The 21,515-nt window shown below is 42.5% G+C and overlaps 1 protein-coding gene across 13 annotated transcripts; it reads left to right on the forward strand.

The window, feature by feature from the left end:
* The first annotated feature begins 936 nt into the window (after positions 1-936).
* On the forward strand, positions 937-19,773 carry rxrba (retinoid x receptor, beta a). 13 transcript variants are annotated; one of them, XM_057021029.1, is made up of 14 exons: positions 937-1,066; positions 5,948-6,095; positions 6,498-6,733; positions 7,270-7,423; positions 7,529-7,708; positions 8,799-8,959; positions 9,059-9,188; positions 9,915-10,047; positions 11,690-11,725; positions 13,486-13,577; positions 13,715-13,748; positions 13,831-13,908; positions 14,096-14,203; positions 14,549-19,773. In XM_057021029.1, the coding sequence occupies exons 2-14, from the start codon at positions 6,080-6,082 to the stop codon at positions 14,694-14,696; spliced, it is 1,506 nt and encodes a 501-aa protein (XP_056877009.1). In that variant the 5' UTR covers positions 937-1,066; positions 5,948-6,079; the 3' UTR covers positions 14,697-19,773. The 13 variants fall into 13 exon arrangements, 6 of the variants coding, with proteins under 6 accessions (XP_056877009.1, XP_056877008.1, XP_056877005.1 ...); XM_057021028.1 differs by lacking the exon at positions 937-1,066 and adding an exon at positions 5,104-5,259; XM_057021025.1 differs by lacking the exon at positions 937-1,066 and adding an exon at positions 5,360-5,533.
* The last annotated feature ends 1,742 nt before the right edge of the window (positions 19,774-21,515 follow it).

A 21,515-nucleotide genomic window follows, 5' to 3' on the forward strand; every position in this document is an offset into this window, starting at 1 on the left:
GTTTTCTTCCAGCCTCTGATGAGAAGAGGGGCCGAGGTTGGTGAGGGGGCAGTTGTAAAGACACAGAACCAACCAGCGGGGGATCTGTTTGCTAACTCAGAGACAAACTGCCATCTGAATGGCATCACTGAGGAGCTCAATAAGGTGAAGCAGGAAAATGAACTGTGACTGTTTCACTGCTAATCAGTAACTAACCTCAAAACAAGGTTGCGTGTGTTTGGTCTCCGTCTGTGTTGGGAAACACCTCACACACACACACTGGGGAGATTAAAGGGGGACAGTGTAATTACTGGTGTTGAATGGGGGTCCATGTCACACGGGGACGTGTTCAAACACACGCTTTTGTGAGGAGGGCTCTGATGCTGCGGAGGCTCCCTGCAGAGGTGAAAACAAACAAGTAAACAAACAAAATGGTGACTGCTGACAGAGGAGAGACAGAGGAGTAATCCAGGAAAGTTCTCCTATAAAAGGACAAACAAACAACAGCAACAGCAGAAAATGCAGCTTTGAACAGCAGAAATATTTGACTTGTTCAAACTGAAGCAACTAGAACCTCAAAAGCAGATAGGACGACTCAAAAAACTCACTAAAATGCTGGAGAAAGAGAAGCACTCATTTTTTGGAGTTTGCAACTCACTAACATCCCTGCATGCATCTGCATCCCTCTATCTTCCCCACTAGTTTCACCCCCCTCCTGTGTAAACCCCCCTCCCCTCATCCTACCCCCGTTTTTCTACCCCTCCTCCCCTCTTCCTCTCCTCCATTTCATTGTACCAAAGGAGATTTTCTCCATTGAGGCCCAGTCTCTTAGGTAACCCCAGCACGGCATGAAATGAGGAGAGGAAGAGAGCGATAGACAGGGAATGAGAGAGCGAAGGGGGGGTGAAGGAAATGTAAAGGCAGAGGGAGGGCCAAACAGAAAGGGTAGAAGAAGGAGAGGGAGAAGGATGCAGGATCAGAAGCAGCAGAGACGGAGAGGGTGGAAGATGGAGTAGAACGGCAACACAGGCAGAACCCGACCTGAGAGGAAGAGGAGGAAGAGGAGGAAGCGGAGCAGCTGAGATGTGTGAGGATGACTCCTGAGGCTGAAAATGACTTTATGATGTGTTTTCAGTTCTTATGCTTGAAACAGATTTGAGATCCTGAAGTCCATGTAGTGAGTATAACTGCACGCTTTTCATCACCTGTCTCTCTTGGTTTCACCCCACAACTGATATTTAAATGCCTATTTCATTTCTGTTAACTGGGGATGCTACAGAAAACCAGCAAGGCTTAAGCAGGGAGGCCTCTTTTGAGCAGTTTGGAGCAGATGGAAACATGTTTTAATCTGACGCGGAAAACTTGACTGTGAGTTTTTAAAACGCTGCGACCGCCTCGTCCTTATGAAGTTTATTCCGAAATTCACCCTCAGTCCATTTATTAACCCATTAAGACAGTTTTATTGTTGTTCTCTTATCAGCGTTGCGATGATGTCATGGATTTTCTGTTTGAGTGGTTTGAGTGTAAAGTTTGCAGCCAGCGCAGACTCTGATGGGAAGGACTCTGAATCGCTGCCATCCTTTGTGGCCATGCTGCGCTGCTTCTGAATAGTGGGCATGCAGCACATGGGGTTCCCATGAATAGAGCAGGCCTCACCAAAGACCACATCATTTGGATAAAGACGGGGCTCCCACAGACGGAGAAAACACCTCACGGAGTGAATCTGATAAAGACAAAATGTTGCACACGGCAAATCAGATTAGGCAGAGTCAGAGCTTTTACGGTTTAGGTTCCAGGGAGGGGGGGCGCTTCTTCCCTCCTGCCACCAACACAGTTAAATTTTACTACCACCGCTGCTCACGAGCCTCATAATGATAAACTCCACTGCTGTGCTGAGTTATCATCTCAGGCTATTGTCTTCTTTGATCCGCGGGACCGTTGGGGGACCCACGTCTTCTTTTGTACGAGGTCACATCGCTGGCTCCTTTTGGATGGGCCTGCCCCGGGTGGTGACCTCTTCGTTCATCATGGTGTCACTACTTCTGAGGACAGGCGTGAATTAGAGCTTTTTCCCACTCCTTTTTTCTTCCTCTTTCCTTTCTCTTTTCCTAATTTAATTGTGCATCTACAGGCGTTGCACTGCAAGTCAGGGACGGAGATGAAGGAGCTTCAGCAAATGGATGAAGTTATTTTGGATGGAACGGTGATTTAAGCTCTGATGTTTGGGTTTTGATGATAAGATGTTGACCATGTGACTCAGGGGGACGTCTCAGCATATACCAGCACGATCTACGACGCAGAAGTTCGGAGCTGATTGTCCAAACGCAATTCTTGCGTCTGCCTTTGTGAAACCAGGAGTTGTGGATGGACATCACGCCCCTGACCTCTGAAATCCAGCGAGAGATCAGCCTGAGAGGATGAAAACCTGTGGATTTTGTGGGAAGATGACAGTGACCGACAAACCTCGAGAAGGAGGGACATACAGAAGAACGGATAATGTGATTGTGGAAATGTAAAACATGACAGAAGCTCTGTAGACACCTGTCAGGTCACCTCAGGTCACATTTAGGGACGTTTTCAGCTAAATATGCCCTAAATGTGACGAATTCTTACTTGCTTCACCAGAGCTTGATGTATAAGATCTTTTGTCAAGTTGAAGGTTTCAGAAAATACTTATTTCAGTCTTGTGAACACACAATATGTGCGTGCTATCCAGGCGAACAGCAGTGAGTGTGAATCTAGTTCACTGTCAGCTCACAGGAAAAAGTTCAATCTGGACCCCTGAAATATTTGATTTCAAAACACTGTTTTTATTTCCAAAATGAAAAATAATCAAAACCCTTCCAAGGTGGCTCACAAATATGAGTTGCAACAGGTGGAGTGAGTGTGACTCACGAGATTCTTGGTCATTGTGGAACAGTTCTCACACTCAGGTGCACAGTCTGCTGCTTCTACAGGCCTGGCACTGCAGCTCAGGGAGCCCCATTTTGGAATGGAGGGTTAGAGCCTGTCTGTGCAGCAAGAAAGGCCTGAATGGCTCTCACCGTGTTAAGTAGAGCTGAATGTGTCCGGTTCACACTTCAGCTCTGGCGTTTAGAGAGGCTGTGTGTGTGTGTCTTTTCCCCGATATTTAACAAAGTACAGGGAGCCGACTTGATGGAAGAAAAGGGAAAATGTGAAAAAGTGGAGGATTTGAATGAGGTGGAGTGAATCGGTGAGCAGGACAATAAAGAAGGCAAAGTGAAAGAGAGGGTGAAGACAGAGAGGACAGTTTTGGAGGGAAAAGATGTCCAGGTGCCTGAAAAATTGTGTGGTGGAATAGTTGGCTGCTTCACAGCAAGAGTAGTGTAAATCACTGATATTTTTAGATCGAAGCTGAACGAAGCAACAACACAGTGTGGGAAAGATGTATAGGAAGGAGGAGAAGAAGTGAGGGAGAGAGGGAAGGAGGGAGAGAGAGGGTGGGAGGGAGATCAAGAGCGAGGAGGCATTAATATGCTAATGTCCTGAGTGAATGCACAACAGGCCCACTGACCAGGCTAATCACTGGTGGACACACACTGAGGCTAATCCCACACACTCACTTACACACACACACACACACATACACACACACCTACACGCACCCACACACACACATTCTGCAGGTTTAAATACTTGGACGGTCACATTTGTGCATTGTCTTTGTATTCAAAAAAAATTGAAATGAAACACTGAGTTTGAGGTTAGATGGCTAATTTTTAAAGGTAATTTCAGAATCATCAAACCTTTTTCACAAAGAGAGCCAGAATGTGAGACCACGCTTGGGGAAATTCAGGTTATTCAAATTTAATTGATTGGTTTATGTTATTCATGGCATGTATGTGAGTGATGTTAATACTTAACATCGATCTCAGCTGGAAAAAAATGTAAAATTTAATTAAAACCAATTGATTTTAAAACAATGGGTTTTGTTTTTATATTTAATGTGATTTTTTTCTTCAATTTTTAAGTAACTTCTTAAATGTTCTGGAACAAAATAATGCAAAGCTACAGTCACAAGTGTTTTGTTTCAGTAACAATGTATTTTGTTAGATTTATTAACAGGGTTCAAAATTATAACTTTTTGCTTTTTTAAAAGTAGAAATTGGACAATAATCTTGAAGACTGATAAGATCCTGACAGAATGTATTAACTGAATAGAATGACTCAGGTTAAAGGTAAACAAAATGCACTTAAAAAGCCGACACCAACATCTACCATCGACACCACCAACCAAACCATCTCAACTCTTCGTATTCATACATCCATGAAGGAATAAATGTGGCATCTCTGGCATCCTGCAGCAGCTACAGACAGAAAAACACGTATAAAAATATATTAAAATCACAAATTATGTCAAGGTTTAAAGAGAAGTAAAAAGATCAATCTGCTCTCAGGTTCATTCCCTCATGCCAGACATGGAATATAAAAAATCAGAGTCCACATCATTCATGTAAATTCCAAATTAACCAGTAATTACGAGTAAATGCTGTCAGCTAACCTGATATTTTTTATTTAAGTACATTACACAAGAGGCGAAACAAGATCCTGTACCAGTACATTATGCAATAACATTGTGTTTTTGTTATAAAACCATTATTTACTATTATACAGTTTCACTTTTATAACCTGATTTGAACAACAATGTCCTACATTTGGTAATGAAACACATGGGTGTGATATGCCGTCTGTAGGATATTTTGCAATTTTCCCTGCATGTAACCTGCAGATGCACTGTTGTGTTGACATAAAGCAACAGGTTGCTAATACAAGGTTTTATAATCTAACGGAGAGCTGGGCACAACTGTAAATGCCCTTTTCCAAAAGGACCCTTCAAATGTCCTTAATTGTAACTAATGATGTTGAGTCTCATAGTGAGTGTGTCCACCTTGAGGTCTCTCGCTGGTCGATATTTTTGTCTTAACACATCACCAAGGCCGCGACACACTGAGCTGAACTGCTCTTGACCTGCTGACCTGTGGCTCAGGATGCCTCTCCAGGCTCTGCAGCGTGTGAGCCTCCGCATGGCCACAAACCCTTCTGCTGGCCCAGGAAGTCGCACTGTTGCGTTTTGTCCTGGTTTTGAGAAACTATTCTAATGTGTGTAAGAAAGCACCGAGCCCTGTCCTCCACCGCCACCGTGTTTTCATCCTAACGGGGGGAGGGAGGTTTGACTACGAAGCAAAGTGGGGGGAGAAACAGACACACACGGGGCCTAGTCGCCACATCTTTCATGCGAAGAAGCGGTGCCGTTAATACGTCAGTAATCGAATTTATTCGCGCTAATATATTTACAACACATTACTTGGTTATTGCCAACCTAATGAAGAACTAGCCATAAGCTGGCTTACTCTTGTTTTCTGGCTTTTCGGTTTTATGTACTTAGGCTAGGTAGCTCGATAGCTAGGTAAGGTTGCTAAATGTAGCTAGGAATAGCGCTTAGCTTGCTCTACAGTCCTAACGGTATATTTGTTTTAACTAAAGATGTCAGAGGAAGTGTTTGCAATGAACGTCCTGCTCATATATGTGCGAAGTAAATGCCTATGGTAGAAGACGAGGTGCACAGTTTGCGTGGCTTGGTGAGACGGCATATGCTAGTAATATTAGCCACAGTGCTACTGCTAAATGCAGCTTTAAATATCAACATTTGTTAACGTTACACGGTCTTTTTCTACACCCTAGTTTGTGACGGTTGATGTAGCATACCACCATAATTTTAGTGCCAATGTCCTGTAGAGACTTAGCTCTGGACCATATCTAGACGATACTGTCCTGGTATCAGCTGAGCAACTGCTTGCTGTGACACAAATAACTATCAAATAGCATATAGCTTCATAACAAGCGCACGTTTCGGTTAGAATACTGTAGTAAATTCAATTATACTTCAAAAATTATACTGTTTTGTATACGGTGCACTTCATGCCAATTTGTTGTGTTGGAATTTCAGAGCCGTCTTTGGTTTCGCCCAACAAACCCGGCCCGGGCCTCAGTCCGCGGTCTTGAGTTTGACAGCGGGCTGTTCGGAGCTGGAGCACGTCGGCGTGTTGCTGCCAACCTCGGCCCGGTCCCAGCCTCCATCATGGGAGACAGCAGGGGTGAGACAGTATCTGCAGTCATTGGAACAGCCTGAATGTTTTGCTAATTCTCACATTCATGAAAAAAAACATCAAATGTTTAAATTGTTATATCAACAGTAACATTTTAATTTTAAAAAGTTCAGGAACCTGACCAACATTTTTTCAGTGAGCTCACCGGATGTGTGCACAATAACCACCAACTCACACAAGCTCCAACAAAGCTTTGAGTTAGTGAGACTACATTAGACAGACATCTATTGTTCTCCTAAAAATGTAAAATGTATGCTGAAAGACACCGAGTTTGATGTGACATATGCAATATTTTCCATATTAGAAGTCAATGTTATTGAGATTTTTAATCATTGTTTTTCTTATTTACCTAACATTTCAATTATGCATTGATTTGTTGTCTCTAATCAGATTCCCGTAGCCCAGACAGCTCGTCTGTGTCCTCCCCTCCATCAGGCCAGCGCTCGCCTCCGCTGGTTCCCTCAGCTGCAGCTTCCATGACCTCCCTGCCTCCTATCACCACCACTGGTGTCAGCAGCCCCATCAGTAGCATTGATTCCCCGTTTTCTGTCATCAGCTCTTCCATGGGTTCCCCATGTCTACCTGGCACACCTTCAGTTGGCTATGGGCCCATTAGCAGTCCACAGGTAATCATGCATGTCTGGGTCTTTGTTGTTTTTACCGGCGTGGCCACACCATTCATAGCGTGTTATGAGCTCTAGTCTCTCTCTTCTGTTAAGTATGCACCACTGTTGACAGGTATGATTAGATATGGCAGTTTTTAGGCATGTTTATATCAGATAGCATTACCACAGCTCTGTGGTTGATTATGCATTCACTGTGAGAGTAATTAGTTATTAATCCCTGGGTTTGCACAAGAGTCAACATTGACCTTAATGTTGTCTCAGCTTCCTACACAGCGAGATCACGTTACTGCCCTTTTACTCTTCAGAGTTCTCTGTATAAATGATGGAGGCCTAACAGGGGTTGTTGCACTTATTCTACTTTTTTTATGCAGGTTTTATGTTTGTGTGGATGAATACAGGATAAGGCTGTAACTATAGCCTGCAAATACTTTTTGTGTCTTGACGTCGCCGTACCATTAGCAGCACAAGTAAAAGAATGAATATGATGTGGGAAGAAAGATGTGCTGACTTTTTTCTCTTCTTCTCTGTCTTGTCAGATCAACTCAACAGTTTCTATGTCAGGGCTTCATGCAGTGAGCAGCTCTGACGATGTGAAACCTCCGCTGGGCTTGAAGCAGCTGTCGTCCCACAGCCAGGGACCGATGCTTTCTCAGAAACGCCTTTGTTGCATCTGTGGAGACAGATCCTCTGGTGAGAAGGCACCCTCCATACAGTCCTTATGTCACCCTGGAACCAGTCTGGCCATTTTCTCACTGGTTTGACTTTCCTTCCTTCCCTTCTTGCCACACACTCCAGGCAAGCACTATGGCGTTTACAGCTGTGAGGGCTGTAAAGGCTTCTTTAAGAGGACAGTGCGCAAGGATTTGACCTATACCTGTCGGGACAATAAAGACTGCACTGTGGACAAAAGACAGAGGAACCGCTGCCAGTACTGCCGTTACCAGAAGTGCCTGGCCATGGGGATGAAGAGGGAAGGTGAGCGTAGAGACCTTACAGCAGCTCCATGGCTTTGATAAAGAATCAAAAGTGTGTGTTTCCAGAACTCTTTGCAGAGCGTAAGAGTCCTGCTTCTGGTGCACATTATGGGCTTTGTATGAAAACTAGGGATGTCCCGAGCATGTTTTTGCACCAAACTGATTCTGATCTTGATTTTGAGTGTCTGCCAGTACTGGTTTTACCCCAATCCAATATTTTGGTAATACGGTACATTAAAAAAGGAAAAAGTCGCCCCTAATAGATCTTTTCATTTTAATGGCATTTTTAATCACATGACCTTTTAAAATAATACATTACATTTTAACCTGAAATTGATCACATGATTAATCCACAGTCCCAACTCACTGGCTCCTTCTTCCTTCTTTGATCCAATCTTCAGCCCTGCAGTCTCCAACAGTTTCCTCACAGTCCTGTGTGTTAGTGCCTCCAAACCCCCCCATTACCAGATCATCTCCACCTGCTTCACTCAATCATCCACCTGCAGGCTGTGACACACAAACAAACCTGAAGCACTCAGGCAGCTCAACTCAACAGTATCCAATCTGGATATAGATTTTTCCTCTTTTTGTTGTATGGTTTGGTTGTGTTGAATTGCTGCTCTGTCCTTTAAACCACACCAGACCACTGACATTTTATCTGTCCCGAGGCTCCAGCTGAAAATAACCTGTTGCGTGAGCCTGTACTGCTATTAGCTCACTTCTCATCTTCCTAAAGTTGCGTCTCTTCTGCAACACGCTGTGAGCTTGCAGGGCTGCTGCGTGCAGCGCACCTCACTGCTGTGTGACCATTGTTGTGTGCTGATGTTTTACATGCATTATTTTGCACTGCGTGACAATAAATGAATGAATAATGGAATAAATGATTTTGTGTAACTTAAAACCAAAACTAATGCCTCTGGGTGACTTTAAGCAGTGAACATGGTGGTGTTGTAACATTAAAGAATATAAGCATCTGATTTCTGTCTTCCAGTTGCGATCAGGCCCAATTTCTGATCACATGATAATAAACTCATTATAGGCCAGATTACTCTGGAGAAACTGCCAAAAGTCATCCTCTTTTTTTCCTGCAGCTGTCCAAGAGGAGCGGCAGAGAAACAAGGAGCGAGAAGGTGAAGTGGAGTCGACCAGCGTGGTGAACGAGGAGATGCCGGTAGAGAAGATTTTGGAGGCGGAGATGGCTGTAGAGCAGAAGACGGAGCTGCATGCAGATGGAAGCTCAGGATGCAGCTCTGTGAGTAGTCTTGATGGTGGCTCCTCTCTGAGGCTGAACGTGCACGTTATCAAATCTAGGTGTGCTCGATGATTTATGAGATCAATCTGCTTCCTTCAGCCCAACGACCCTGTCACCAACATCTGCCAGGCAGCAGACAAGCAGCTCTTCACACTGGTGGAGTGGGCCAAGAGGATCCCTCACTTCTCTGAGCTACCCCTGGATGACCAAGTCATCCTGCTACGTGCAGGTAGGCGCTCAGCTCGACTGGCAAACTTCCATTAGTTTGTTGTTCCCATTATGTTACGCGCGCTCTTCAGACTGGACCCATCAGCAGACAAACAACAGCTGACGGTGTTTAAACAAGACTTTGAGTCAACACAGAAAGATCACTGCACTGCGTGGTGAAAAAGTCAGGTGTGTAAAGCACAGATCATTCCTCCAAATGAGGGGCGCGTAGACCTATACACCCACGTTATGCACCCACGTTATAGACCCACGTTTACCACTAAGCAGACGAAACAGTCAGACGCTGGTGAACAGAAGACTGTGGATTGCAAACCAGCTGCAGGTGTAACGGTCACCAGCGAAAGGTACAAAGGTGAATCCACCACCGCCCCCTAGAGAGAGAGAAGAAAGACAACAACACACAACAAATGGCATAAAACACACTGGCTGGGACTCATTAGTTATTGATCTTTGCATTTTAATAGGTGATTTCTAGCATCACGCATGAGCTTCAAGAAAATCTTTTGGTTGGTGTTAGATGTAAAAGATCTAGTCCTCCAAATAAATGATCTTTTTTGATGTTGATCGTATTTTTATTGCTAAAAGTGTAATGAAGAATTTTAGAGAATTTTCCTAATTCTGCTCCCAATATCCTGAGCACACAGATGCTTTTCCTTCTTGCCTTACATTTAAGTTTTTAGGAAAAGTGCATGTAAAGGTCCCGGACGTCACCTCTCTGTTGCCACAGGTTGGAATGAGCTCCTGATTGCATCATTCTCCCATCGCTCCATCTCGGTAAAGGATGGGATTCTACTGGCCACTGGTCTGCATGTCCACAGGAACAGCGCTCACAGTGCGGGCGTCGGCGCCATCTTTGACAGGTAATACCCGGATGCATGTGAGCAAACAAAGTATAGGACCTCTGGCCACACCTCCTGTTTGGCTGGCTGATCCAGGGTCGTGGACAAGGTCTTAGGATATGATAAAATGTTTTATCTTCCTTTTGCATCTTCGAATTACAACATATTTAATAGAAAAAATAGTTTCTTTGTAATTATAGTGCAAAATAGAGCTGCATTCACCTGATAGCAGACCGGTCCTGAATTCCTGCATAGCGCAAAGCCAGAATACTTGCTTTTATTTTACCTCATGACTCTTTTCTCATCGTTCCTTCATTTTCTAAAAAGATCTCAATAATAACCTTACATGCAGAAAAATTTGACATTTATTTTAAATAATGTCTTTTTATTCACACCAATCAATCAGTGGCTTTTAAACTTTTATCTCTGGAAACCATGCGCACTAGCCTGGAACGGGCTTAAATGGTTAGGCTGGGTTTTTCTGGCTGGTGCTGCTGTTTTCTCTCATTGGCTGAGAGACTTATGCTTCCTTACTTGTGCTGGTTTGGTGACACCACTTTACGGGGGGCTGGAGGTTAATAATCCATAGAAAACGCATGTTAGCTGGTGCACACACGCAGTGGCTTCACACCTACTGCATGATGAAATAACGTGACTACGGCTGGCTGAAGCACCGTACTAACAATTAAATGTATAGAATATAGATATTGAAAGAATATAAATGTGTCCCTAAAATGGAATAAATGAAAAATTTGACAATCATAATGTTACAACATTTTTATATATGTTGTTTTTGTGCATTTTATTTAAACAAGTATACAATAAGTACTGTAACAACAGAACGAGCCATCAGACATTAATCTTAATGATGAATTTAGTAAATTATCTCATTTTTGCTCTTGATATTTTTGAATTTATCCTAACTTTACACATTTGCTCCACATGTATGTCACAGTTGCCCAGTGTAAGAGTTGAAGGTGTGGACGCTCTTGGTAACATCAGCTCTCTGTTCTTTAATAAAGGACTTAATAAACAGTGTTATAGAGTGGAGAGCACCTTCTAGTTTTTTTTTCATTAATTTTGCATTCATCTCATCTGGCTGATATCAAGGCCGCTCTGTAATTGTAGAAAAACCTCATGTTGTCAGATCCACCAACTTCTCCAGCCTCAGCAATAAAGATCAGTAAAATTCTTTGTAAACTCAAAGAAATTGTAAAACTGCGTAAATCATAATTGTAGATCAGCTTAAATATGCTTAATGTCATTAGGGAGTCGAGCTCAACATTCAAGGAAATATTACAAGGAATAAAAATAATCAAATACAAATGACGGTTTCAGCTTCTGGACTTTAAATGAACTAAGAAGCAAATACTGTTTTAAACTAAAGTGTTGATAGCGCCATGCTTACTAATTTACCTGCTGATGTGCACTTGGCCCGCAGGAACGATCGGAAGTTATCTGATAACGTTGCATGTGACTGTAGTGGTAAAGAGCAAGAGTGGAAACGCTAACCATGACCCCAGTCACGTTTCCTTCTTAATGACTTTCTTAAACATATTTGAAGACTGCCTGTCTTCACAGCTGAAGGGCTCACGAGATAGTTCTGTAATAAGATTGTAACTGTGTAATAACACTGTAATAACACATTGTGATTGAATCACAGGGCGCACAATGCTGAGGTTGGGGCCATATTTGACAGGTAATTATGCCACTACACAAACACGTCTTAAACCCCTCCTCATTAAACAATACTGACCTGAAGTGTCATAGGTAAAAAGCTGATCTCTGCACAGTTACTGCTTCAGAAATTTAACTTTGGTTTGCACAATAATGCATTTAGATGCTCCGAGATTACACCTTAATCAGAATAGTTGGACTGGCTTGGTGCTGCCAGGGTAAAGCAATAACACTGTAATTATCCCTTTTTCTGTTTTTATCTACCATCATTTGGCTTTTTCATCACGTAGATCATGTTTTCTTTTGAAATACCTAAATCTAAGGGCACAAGACAACTTTGTTACTTGATCAGACATCACAGAACAAACTCCAAAAAGAAATCATCAAAGGGAATTTGGTGATTAATGGTGAGGAAGTCACAATACAGTTGCATTTGTTGTGCTCTAAATATAATTTAAAGCTCATGGTTGAGGCTTAGGTTCACAAACAGTTCACAATAATGACCATCAAATGTTGCATACGGAATATTTACTAATGTAACTCCAATAAAGTGCACTTAATACATAACCTGTAAAGAAAAAGCAGCCTTCCCTCAGAAGAAAATCCACAATAGAGGAAAGATTGTGAACCAGGGTGTGATGTCTGTGTAATTAAGCCTCTCACTGCAACTTTGGATCCTTGCGCGCTTCATATTTTAATCATTGCTCATTGGTCACTTGTGTTTGCTTGGTTTATCTTTGCTTGTCTGCTGTGTGAATTCTGATACACACTCAAATGATTCCTTCAACCAATCCGCTGTCATACCTGAGAGAAACTGGGCAACAAGCAGCGACTCTCACTTCACTTGTTTCTTGTCGTTGTCGCTGCCATTTATCACCATTCTGTTTGGCTCAATTCTCTTTCTCTTTGTGGATATTAACGTCTTCTAAGAGAAAATGGCCTTTTGGCTGGTGGAAAGCATCTGTCATTAATACTTCATACTACTTGGAAGACGATGTTAACAGTGATTTTACATTGTTGCACAAATCTCTCATTTCCCTCCAGAAATCCAGTTGGTAGACGCTTCATTGCACAATCAGAAGGAATGTAAACCTTAAAGCTTTACAGTTTAATTATGTTTTAGTCAAACAGAACTTGAACATCGTTAAACAGATGCAGGCACAACAAAAAGTGTTTTTAAAAGCTTTTTATTGTTACAATCCACAAGTGCAGTTGAATAAAGATGATGTAGAAGGTAACGTTCCTCACAAAGGTGCTCCTTCTCTGGTTTAGTCAGAATGAATGGCATTTTCATTCAGCACCCCAGTGAGCAGCTCTGTTACCCAGCAGCACACAGATGTGTGATGTTGGAATGGTGCTGTCAGCTGCAGCAACAGTCTGCGTGAGTGTAACTGGTGCAGGGTGGGTAACTAACTTTTGTGTCATCACAGGTAACTCCTTCCTTGGTGGGTTTGAGGGATGAGTCTTACATTTGCTGACATGTCTAATATTGGATATATTAAATTTAGAATTGGACATGTCATGTAGGTAAAGATAACGAGCAGATTTGATCAGAAAACTGAAACAAGCCCTCAGCCACAATTCCTCCCCCCTCTACTGTGGTGGCAGCAGATTTCCAGCTCCTTCAGCAGCTCAGCCGTTCAATCCCAAACTTGTGTTCTCACTCTATTTGTTCCTCCTGTTGTCTTTTCTCTTTTTTACTCTCTTCTTTGCTCTACATTTCTGGCTTCTGTCCTGAACTCTAATTTCCATCTGCGTATTTTCTCCTTTTCACCTCTGCAGAGTTTTGACTGAACTTGTAAGCAAGATGAGGGACATGCAGATGGACAAAACAGAGCTGGGCTGCCTGCGAGCCATCATCCTGTTCAACCCAGGTACACACACACGCACACACACACACACACTGGTTAAAACTCCGTCGCAGAAGAAAAAGCTGGTTATTTAGTCATTCTGATGTCTGGAGTCTATGAAGCTCACCTGCATAGTTGTTACCCTGTTTCCGCTCCGCCAGGCCTTTACAGCAGTCTCTCTGACTTCACCATCAGGTGATTTTACCTGATAAAACAGGCACGTTCATCACCAAACACCAATAAACCTGTTTTATTCTCTGTATTCACATTAACGGAGGCACGTCTTGATCGGAGACCTTTGCAGAACTACTTTGTCTTCGTCCAGAGTCCTCTCTGGATCACATCATTTCTACCAAGTTAAGAACTCTGCCCTCATCCACTTAGGTTCTCTTCAACTTTAATGTTGCTCAGAGCATCAGTTAGTTCTTTCCCTTTTTTCTAACTATTATTTTTAACCCATGTGTTGTGTCCTGGAGGGTTTAGAATGTATTATAATTGTCCAAATAACCACAGTGTTGTGACTGTTGTCTGGTTTCACCTACAGATGCCAAGGGGCTGTCCAACCCCAGTGAAGTGGAGCTGCTGAGGGAGAGAGTGTACGCATCTCTGGAGGCTTACTGCAAACAGAAATACCCCGATCAGCAGGGCAGGTAACTCGGTGACACACTAAAGCAGAGGTGGTGGGGCATTGCTCAGCTGCTTTAATATTGGCCTGCCATCCGGTGCGGTATCTGTCCCCAGACAGTGAACTGTTTCGCTTTCCCAGATACAGATTCATTTGGCAAGACTTCATCCTCAACTCTTGACTTTAATTCCTGTTTTAAAAGATAAATGGAAGCTGTTTTTGTAAAGCACTGCCAAGGCTCCAAGGCCTAATTCACAGAAAGCAGTTTATTGTAGAAATACTCAATACTTGAATTATATTTCTCTATTTCTTCCTCCCAGATGTGTGCATCTGTTACATTTGTGTTTGTTTGTTTTCCCTCATCTTCTAGGTTTGCAAAGCTCCTCCTCCGGCTCCCAGCGCTGCGCTCCATTGGTCTGAAGTGCCTGGAGCACCTGTTCTTCTTCAAACTGATTGGGGACACACCCATTGACACCTTCCTGATGGAGATGCTAGAGGCGCCTCATCAGCTCACCTAGAGGAGTGAGGGTGCACATCAGGAGTAAAGACACGTCACCCCACGTCGGGTCATGGGCTCTTTGGGCCTCACTTACCTGCAGCACCTGCTGGTTTAACACACCTGCTGCACACAAACACACACCGGCCAATTATTTTCCATACATGACTTGAGATGCAACATATGTAATGCACAGATAATACAGCTTTGAATAACATGTACAGAAACTTTTTCACCATGTTCCAATACTCAGTTTTCCAACCACAACTCAAGGAGTAAAGAATCTACACATACTGTACAGTAAATGTCTTAAAGCTAAATTATCCCTCAGTTTTGCTCATCATCTCATCTCACAGTGGATGTTTTTTTTTTCAGCCGTGTAACTTCCTGTTTTTCCTCGGGTTATTATTTAGTTACAGCGTTACCTTCGTATGTTACACATCACTAGCTGGTTAGGTATTCATGTATGGTTTTAACTTCAATTCACGTGCATAGCCTTTCAATCTCCATCAGAAAAATCACTTGTTTTTATTCTGGAGGTGTCCTACCATAGACAGGCACGCATCCTCCCAGTGAGTTCATCATATCTCATAAACATTGAAATATTTTATGCTTTTCTTGTTCATGATGAAACTTGTTTGTTTCTATGTTGAAGTACTGTACTCATAAAATGAGAGCTTTTTTCCAAGGCATTGAAATCCAGGAAAAGAGGGGCGGGAGCACTTTGAACAGGTGACTGTGCCGCACCCGCCCTCCTTCGCACAGTGGGCTTTGTAAGACAAGAAGAAAGACTTGAAATTTTTTGTTTTTTTCCCATTATGGGTTTATTATTTTGTCTCCTTTGGCAGTTGTTTGGTATTATAAACAGCTTGAGGCTCACAGGAAGTATAACTTCATGTGAAACAAAATATTGTTAGCCTTTTTCCCCCTAATCCTCTTCCATGGTGGTCATTAATGCACTTTTGTGAGTTGTAACTGTGTAAATGTTCTCATTTTCATCAAATGGCCATTGATCCATTGACAACCGAGATTGCTGTGAAGGTACTCTGTGGAGGCTTTTTTGAGTATTGCACCATTTTGATGCTACAAAAGCACGAACTCCTTCCTGTACACATGTACACATCTTTGTCTAAAGTCCAGATGAAAGTATTCTTCTGTGATGTTGATTGTGTGAAAAACAGTTGGAAACATGACATCCAAATGAAATCTGACGCAGAGAATCAATTTTTCCCACTTGGTTCAGAACCTTCAAATTCGATTTATATTCATTTAGCAATCAGCTGCGCTGTTGGCTAAAATGTGCGCCAATGTTTGTCCTGGCGAGTGTAATTAAATGCGTTGAACAGTTTTAACATACACATTGGAAACCTCACAGGTTTAGTTCTTGCCATTTTTGTACAGTAGATGTAAATAGTTTCCCAAACAAAACTCATGAATAAAAGCCAGGAGTCATGTTGTAGCAAAGCCCCACTCAGTTGTGAACCTGAAATTTGTGGCTCTAACACACAGAAATGACTGACTTGACCATTGAGCCCAGGGTTGACGCCCGCCTCCACGCTGCTTTTTGCACCAACTTCTGCCAACTTTTCCTGCTCTCAGTAATTGATTGGCTGGATTTCCCTGATGATGGCACTTGACGTTTACTGTGATTTTTAATTTGTGAGAAGTCAGACACAGCTGTTGTGTGATCAGGAAAGACAGCAAACTATGAATTAAACTGTGTAAATGTGCTCAATGGTGAGCAACACTGGGTACACAAGGATTTCTGACCATTGGTAGTCGTTGAAAAGCGATTATTGGTATATTGGGAAAATTTGAATAAAAATTGGAAGCATATATTTAGCAGTATCGTTCTGCAGGGAAGAGGCCGAGCAGCCGTCTACCAGGTGCTAAACAACAACGAGTCTTTTAGGTGAAGACTCGCACATTTTCATCAATGCAAACGCAGTATGCAGCGACACAGACAAATCATTTGTTACTCTCAGCAGGTCTGCTAGTTGACTTCCCCTCTCAGATCTGTGTTTTCTGTGATTTTAGCCACAACCACCAGCAGTGTTTCGGCCGTGACTCATGAGAAAACTGGCCCAGACAGCACAGTTGGATTTGGTCAAGTGTGGTCGTAGAATTAAAAGGTTCAGCAACTACTTTAACCTGAATATTGGGGGACAAAACTGCTTCCAGCCCTACAAGATTGTCCAGATTTGTATTGCTAGCCTGGAGGCCTGGCCTCCCCCATATGATGTGGACTTGGAGGCTGCAGTTAGATGACCTGTGAGACAGGTGGCTTTGTCTAACAATGAAGTGGGTCTGACCTGTGCGTTTGCTGGTTTGTTTTTGTCCTCTGTGCGTGCATATGTGCAGCCATCTCAAAGTAATCTTCAGATTTCATCCTTTTCTTCATGTCTGTGCTGGAGATGAGCTGGTCAGAAGAATTCAGAGGTCGTCGAGCGTTTGGGTTAGAAGTCAGTGATGGGCTGATGAACTCAGATTTGCAGAGGGGCTTCCTTTCTTCAGTGCAGCTCCTGTGGCATTCCCACAGCTGTGGATGGGACTGAGTCCACAGGAAGTCAAGTTCCATTTATTAACCTGTCCACATGTTTTTGCTCTCTGAGCACCAGGAAAAAAATCAGAATTATGCAACTTGTGTGTTGATTTTGCAGTACGTGCAGCGTCTCTGCATTCTTTTCAGCTCACTAGGGGTGTAACAATACACCAAGATTTCATTCCTTCATGATAAAACACTATGATTTGTATCATGATACATAATATACCAAAATATGCCATTCTTAAGAGATTAAGAGTTTATTAAATGGTACTCATGACTTACCATTGTATGAAGATACAATAGTGACCATGATGTCACCTTTGGGAGGGTCTTCTTACTTAACATGCACATATTGTAAATAATTTCTGCAATTCTTGTGAATAAATAGTTGTTTCTATATTGAACTAAGTGATATTTAAAGGATTTACTGTATCATGATATGTATCATAACATCAAACAGTTCAGGATTCATGATTGGATTAACTCGTGGTGTATTGTTACATTCCTGTTATTGAATTGGCAGTGAAATCATTGAATACCCATGGCAGCAGCCGTTTAACATCAGTGTTTACATTCTGCTGTGCCACTTGTATATTGCTTTAGCTGGTATGGATTTAGGTCACAGAGAGTGATGGGAATAAAAACCAGCGAAACAGTGCATGTTTCTGCAGGTGACTGTTTTAGCGAGGGGCCGGTGAGGTGGGGTCTTTTTTCATGATTTCTATAGAGGTCATTGGCCCCACGTGTGTGCAGCTGTATACAATTGACTGTTTGAGAGATGTTTACTGACAATGAGCTTTTAAATCAGAAATAAATAGCAAATGGGAGGAGAAAGAATGGAGCTTGAGATGCATTTTTCTAACACAGCCGTTACTCCGCCTCCACTGCTTTTCTTTAACCTGAGAGAACCCCCAGAACTCTCGTATTTTAGAATGTCTGATAATCGTGGACACCGAACTGGTAACAGACTCTCAGTCACCTGCCTGAGTGGGCTGAGCAGATGATGTGGAGCTCTGGGTGCAGCAGTCGTCTGCTGAGGGCTCAGGGGCCGTGACCCTCCTCACGGGCTTTACTTGATGGCAGAACAGTGGCACTCTCATGGATGGGGCCACGCTGCCCGCAGATGTACGGCCACCACACTGGGAGGCAGACGCGTGCTGTGACCTTTTAACTGTGTAGCAGTATTGTTGTCACCATCTTTGTCAAATTTCGGGATGATTTGCTTTTTGAATCTTAGGATCTGGATTATGCTTTGATGGGCTGTGCAAGGCTGTGATTACAGAATTGCCAAGAGGGGTTTTTACCCAACAACTCTTACTAGAGTGAAGGCCCACCCTGTTAGGAACCAGGAGGTGTTGTGTGCTGTGTAGCCTTAATAACAACACCCTCGCTGGTTTATCCTTCACTGCCACGCTGTTTGAGGATGCCGGGCCTCTCGGGCACTTGTTCTTCACGTGTGTTGTTATTATTACGTGCAGCAACGTTGACCTTGGGTGCATTTTAACAAAGGGGCCCAATTATGGATGTAATGGGTGGACAGCTCGTGTGGAGGGAGGTCTTTGAAAAGAGAAGCAGACCAGTTTGTGCCCCCCCCCTTAACGCTGCATTTCCCTGATTGGTTAAGAGAATATTTTTACACGATCTCTTTAAAATCATTTTGCTTCGAGGGGCTACAGTGGTGCCGTTATCAGGCTTTGTGCAGCCAAATTGGAGTTTTTCTCAAATCAGGCCCTCCCGTGCTGGGCCTGATATAGTGGCTCGTCTGATTAGCTACACATTAGTAACAAAGTGATTAAAAACAAGTGTAGTCACGTTAAAAGTGCAATATCTCTGTCCCAAATATTAAAAAGTGATAGAGACTCCAAGAATGTTTCTTGGGTAAATTGGAATCTGTTACATTCCTTCACTTGTGATTAATGTTTTTTTACTGCTGCATATCTTCCAAATATCATTTTTGGGACTTCTTGTGAAGAAGGATTGTCAGCATTTCTTCCAAAAGTAGAGTTTTTGGTCCAACCCTAGTGGCCACAGAGTTCATACATCTGGTTGCTAGGAAGATGCCTCTGAACAGGATCTGCTTATATCAAATAAGTAGATTTTGTTGAGTTTGTTGGTGACACAGAGGATTAATGAAGTGTCCGTCAGAGAGGAGGGATGAAGAGCAAGGACCTTATATCCATTTAAAAGAAAACCAGAAAACATTTTTCCTATAGATCTAAAATCTTCCTTAATTGTTTACTCTTCCTCATTTTAAATGAAAAAAAAAAAATCACAAATTTAATCTTCAGGTTTCCTGTCGGTTGTCTCACAAAAGCTTTTCTTTTTTGTTTATTACAAAGTATTAAACAAATGCCTGAAGTGTAAAATCAAAATGGACTCTTTTTGATTTTCCTCTCCTCTTGTGTCTGCTCTTGTCCTGTTTATATCCTATTCCATTGTACAAGTGGAGCTGATTGATTATTGTGTCCTGGGAATGAATGAATTGTTTTTTCATTAAAGCCGAATCCTGTTTCTGTTCGTTGTATCCTGTCTGAGTAAAGGTTTTAATACTGCACACCCAAGTGTCTGTCCTTTCTAATTATTATGGCATTGTTTTAATGTTCCGGATCCTCTCCAGTCCAGCAGGACCCCAGGGTCTCGTGTTCAGTGGTAATGCACTTCCCTCCCTCCGCCTGCAGAGGGCGCACTCATCTCTGCTCAGTTGTAGTCACCTCTGTCTCCTCTTCACCTGGAGATGAGGGCCTTTACCCCGCACAGCCAATAAAGAAAGAGTAGAACTGCGACCAGAATATGTTTCTGTTTTTTTCCCCTGCTGATTTAAATGTTATCCGAATCATTATCATTTCCGAATTTAGGCTTGAGTTTAAATCACCATTAGTTTAGAATTCAATTATCTTCATTAATTTCACCTCATGCCTTACAACGAACTTAACTATCAAACGGGTTGCAAAAACAACATTATTTACAAATGTGGATGAAAAATGGGTTGTAAATGATGACCCCTGTTGTTATACCAACAGTTGCCAGCAGAGGGAGCAGGTTTGCGTTAGGATTAAGTTCAGGTAAAGATTCTCTGGCTGAAAGAACGTGACACCATGTGACCTTGATTACAGAACTCCCTTTTGAGCTCTCAGACCATCTTGTTCCCTCTCAGTCCCATCTTCATCTAACAACCTTCACTGCTCCCTCCTCATCCACTCTTGTGCCTATCTTTCTCACATTTCTCATTCAGATTCCAACATCCCTCGTTTCCCCTCACCCCCCCTCCTCTCCAGCCCCCTTTTGGCTCCAACTCTTCCTCCCGCCCTCCTCCCCTCCTCTCTGAAAGACACCTTTATACTGAGGGTCAAATTCCTCTCAATTTGTGCCTCACAAACCTGTGTTTTCTTTCACCAGGTGAATGTTTTTGCTGTGTGCAGACTGAACGAGCCATGTTTGAAGTCACTTGCCAGCAGGGTTTAGGTGGATCCTGCATGGTGGAAATGCCTCACACATCGCATCGTGTCCTCTTACACCTGAGAAAGAGGGTTTTATTGAAATATCAGGACACATGTCAGGTGTGTTTGCTCCTCAGTCTAATGTGATTTTCAGGCCTTTTACAAAATACAAAAATATTGTCCTAAACTTCTTAACATTGGCTCAGTTTACAGACTATAATGGATGCAATTTTAATAGATTTATCAGGCTTGAATGTAAGTTTTTAGCATCTTCTGTGAACATTGTAAACTTTTTCTGTCTGTCTGTCTTTATTGGATCTGCTTGAGGAAACAAATAATTCAATTTATTCTTTTCAAAAAAAGATTTCTTCTTCATCTTTAGATTTCTTCCTCTTCCTGTTAGTTCTTCACTCCTTTGCTGCAGCCATGGGCTGCGTTACTGTGTCCTCCACAGGCCTACAGTGAATGCATTCAGTCATTTCAGTCAGAAACAAAACTGAGTGTCAGTAACAAAAAAATGACTGACTTGGTTGTCACGTCAACCTGCTTGGGCACAACTTAGATATTTACTTATAAATCTACTGTCATGATTGTTTGGGGAGACACAAAGCCTGCACAGAAGCCCTCCTGCCTCTTTAATTGAGATCTAAAAACATGAGCTACAAACAGATTCTACATTGTGAAACAATTAAATGAGCAATAAAAAGAAATAAAAAGTGGTGACTCATTCCTCTGTTGATCAGCCCAAATTAAAAGCAGTTCATTTATCCTCATTTATATGAATCCATGTTGAAGTTCAGCTGGGTTTTCCTGTGAAACGTGATTTAGCACCTTAAGATTCATCATTTTATGCTGCACG

The sequence above is a fragment of the Takifugu flavidus genome, chromosome 21 (genome assembly GCF_003711565.1).
Source record: "Takifugu flavidus isolate HTHZ2018 chromosome 21, ASM371156v2, whole genome shotgun sequence".
In the NCBI taxonomy this organism is placed as follows: Eukaryota; Metazoa; Chordata; class Actinopteri; order Tetraodontiformes; family Tetraodontidae; genus Takifugu; species Takifugu flavidus.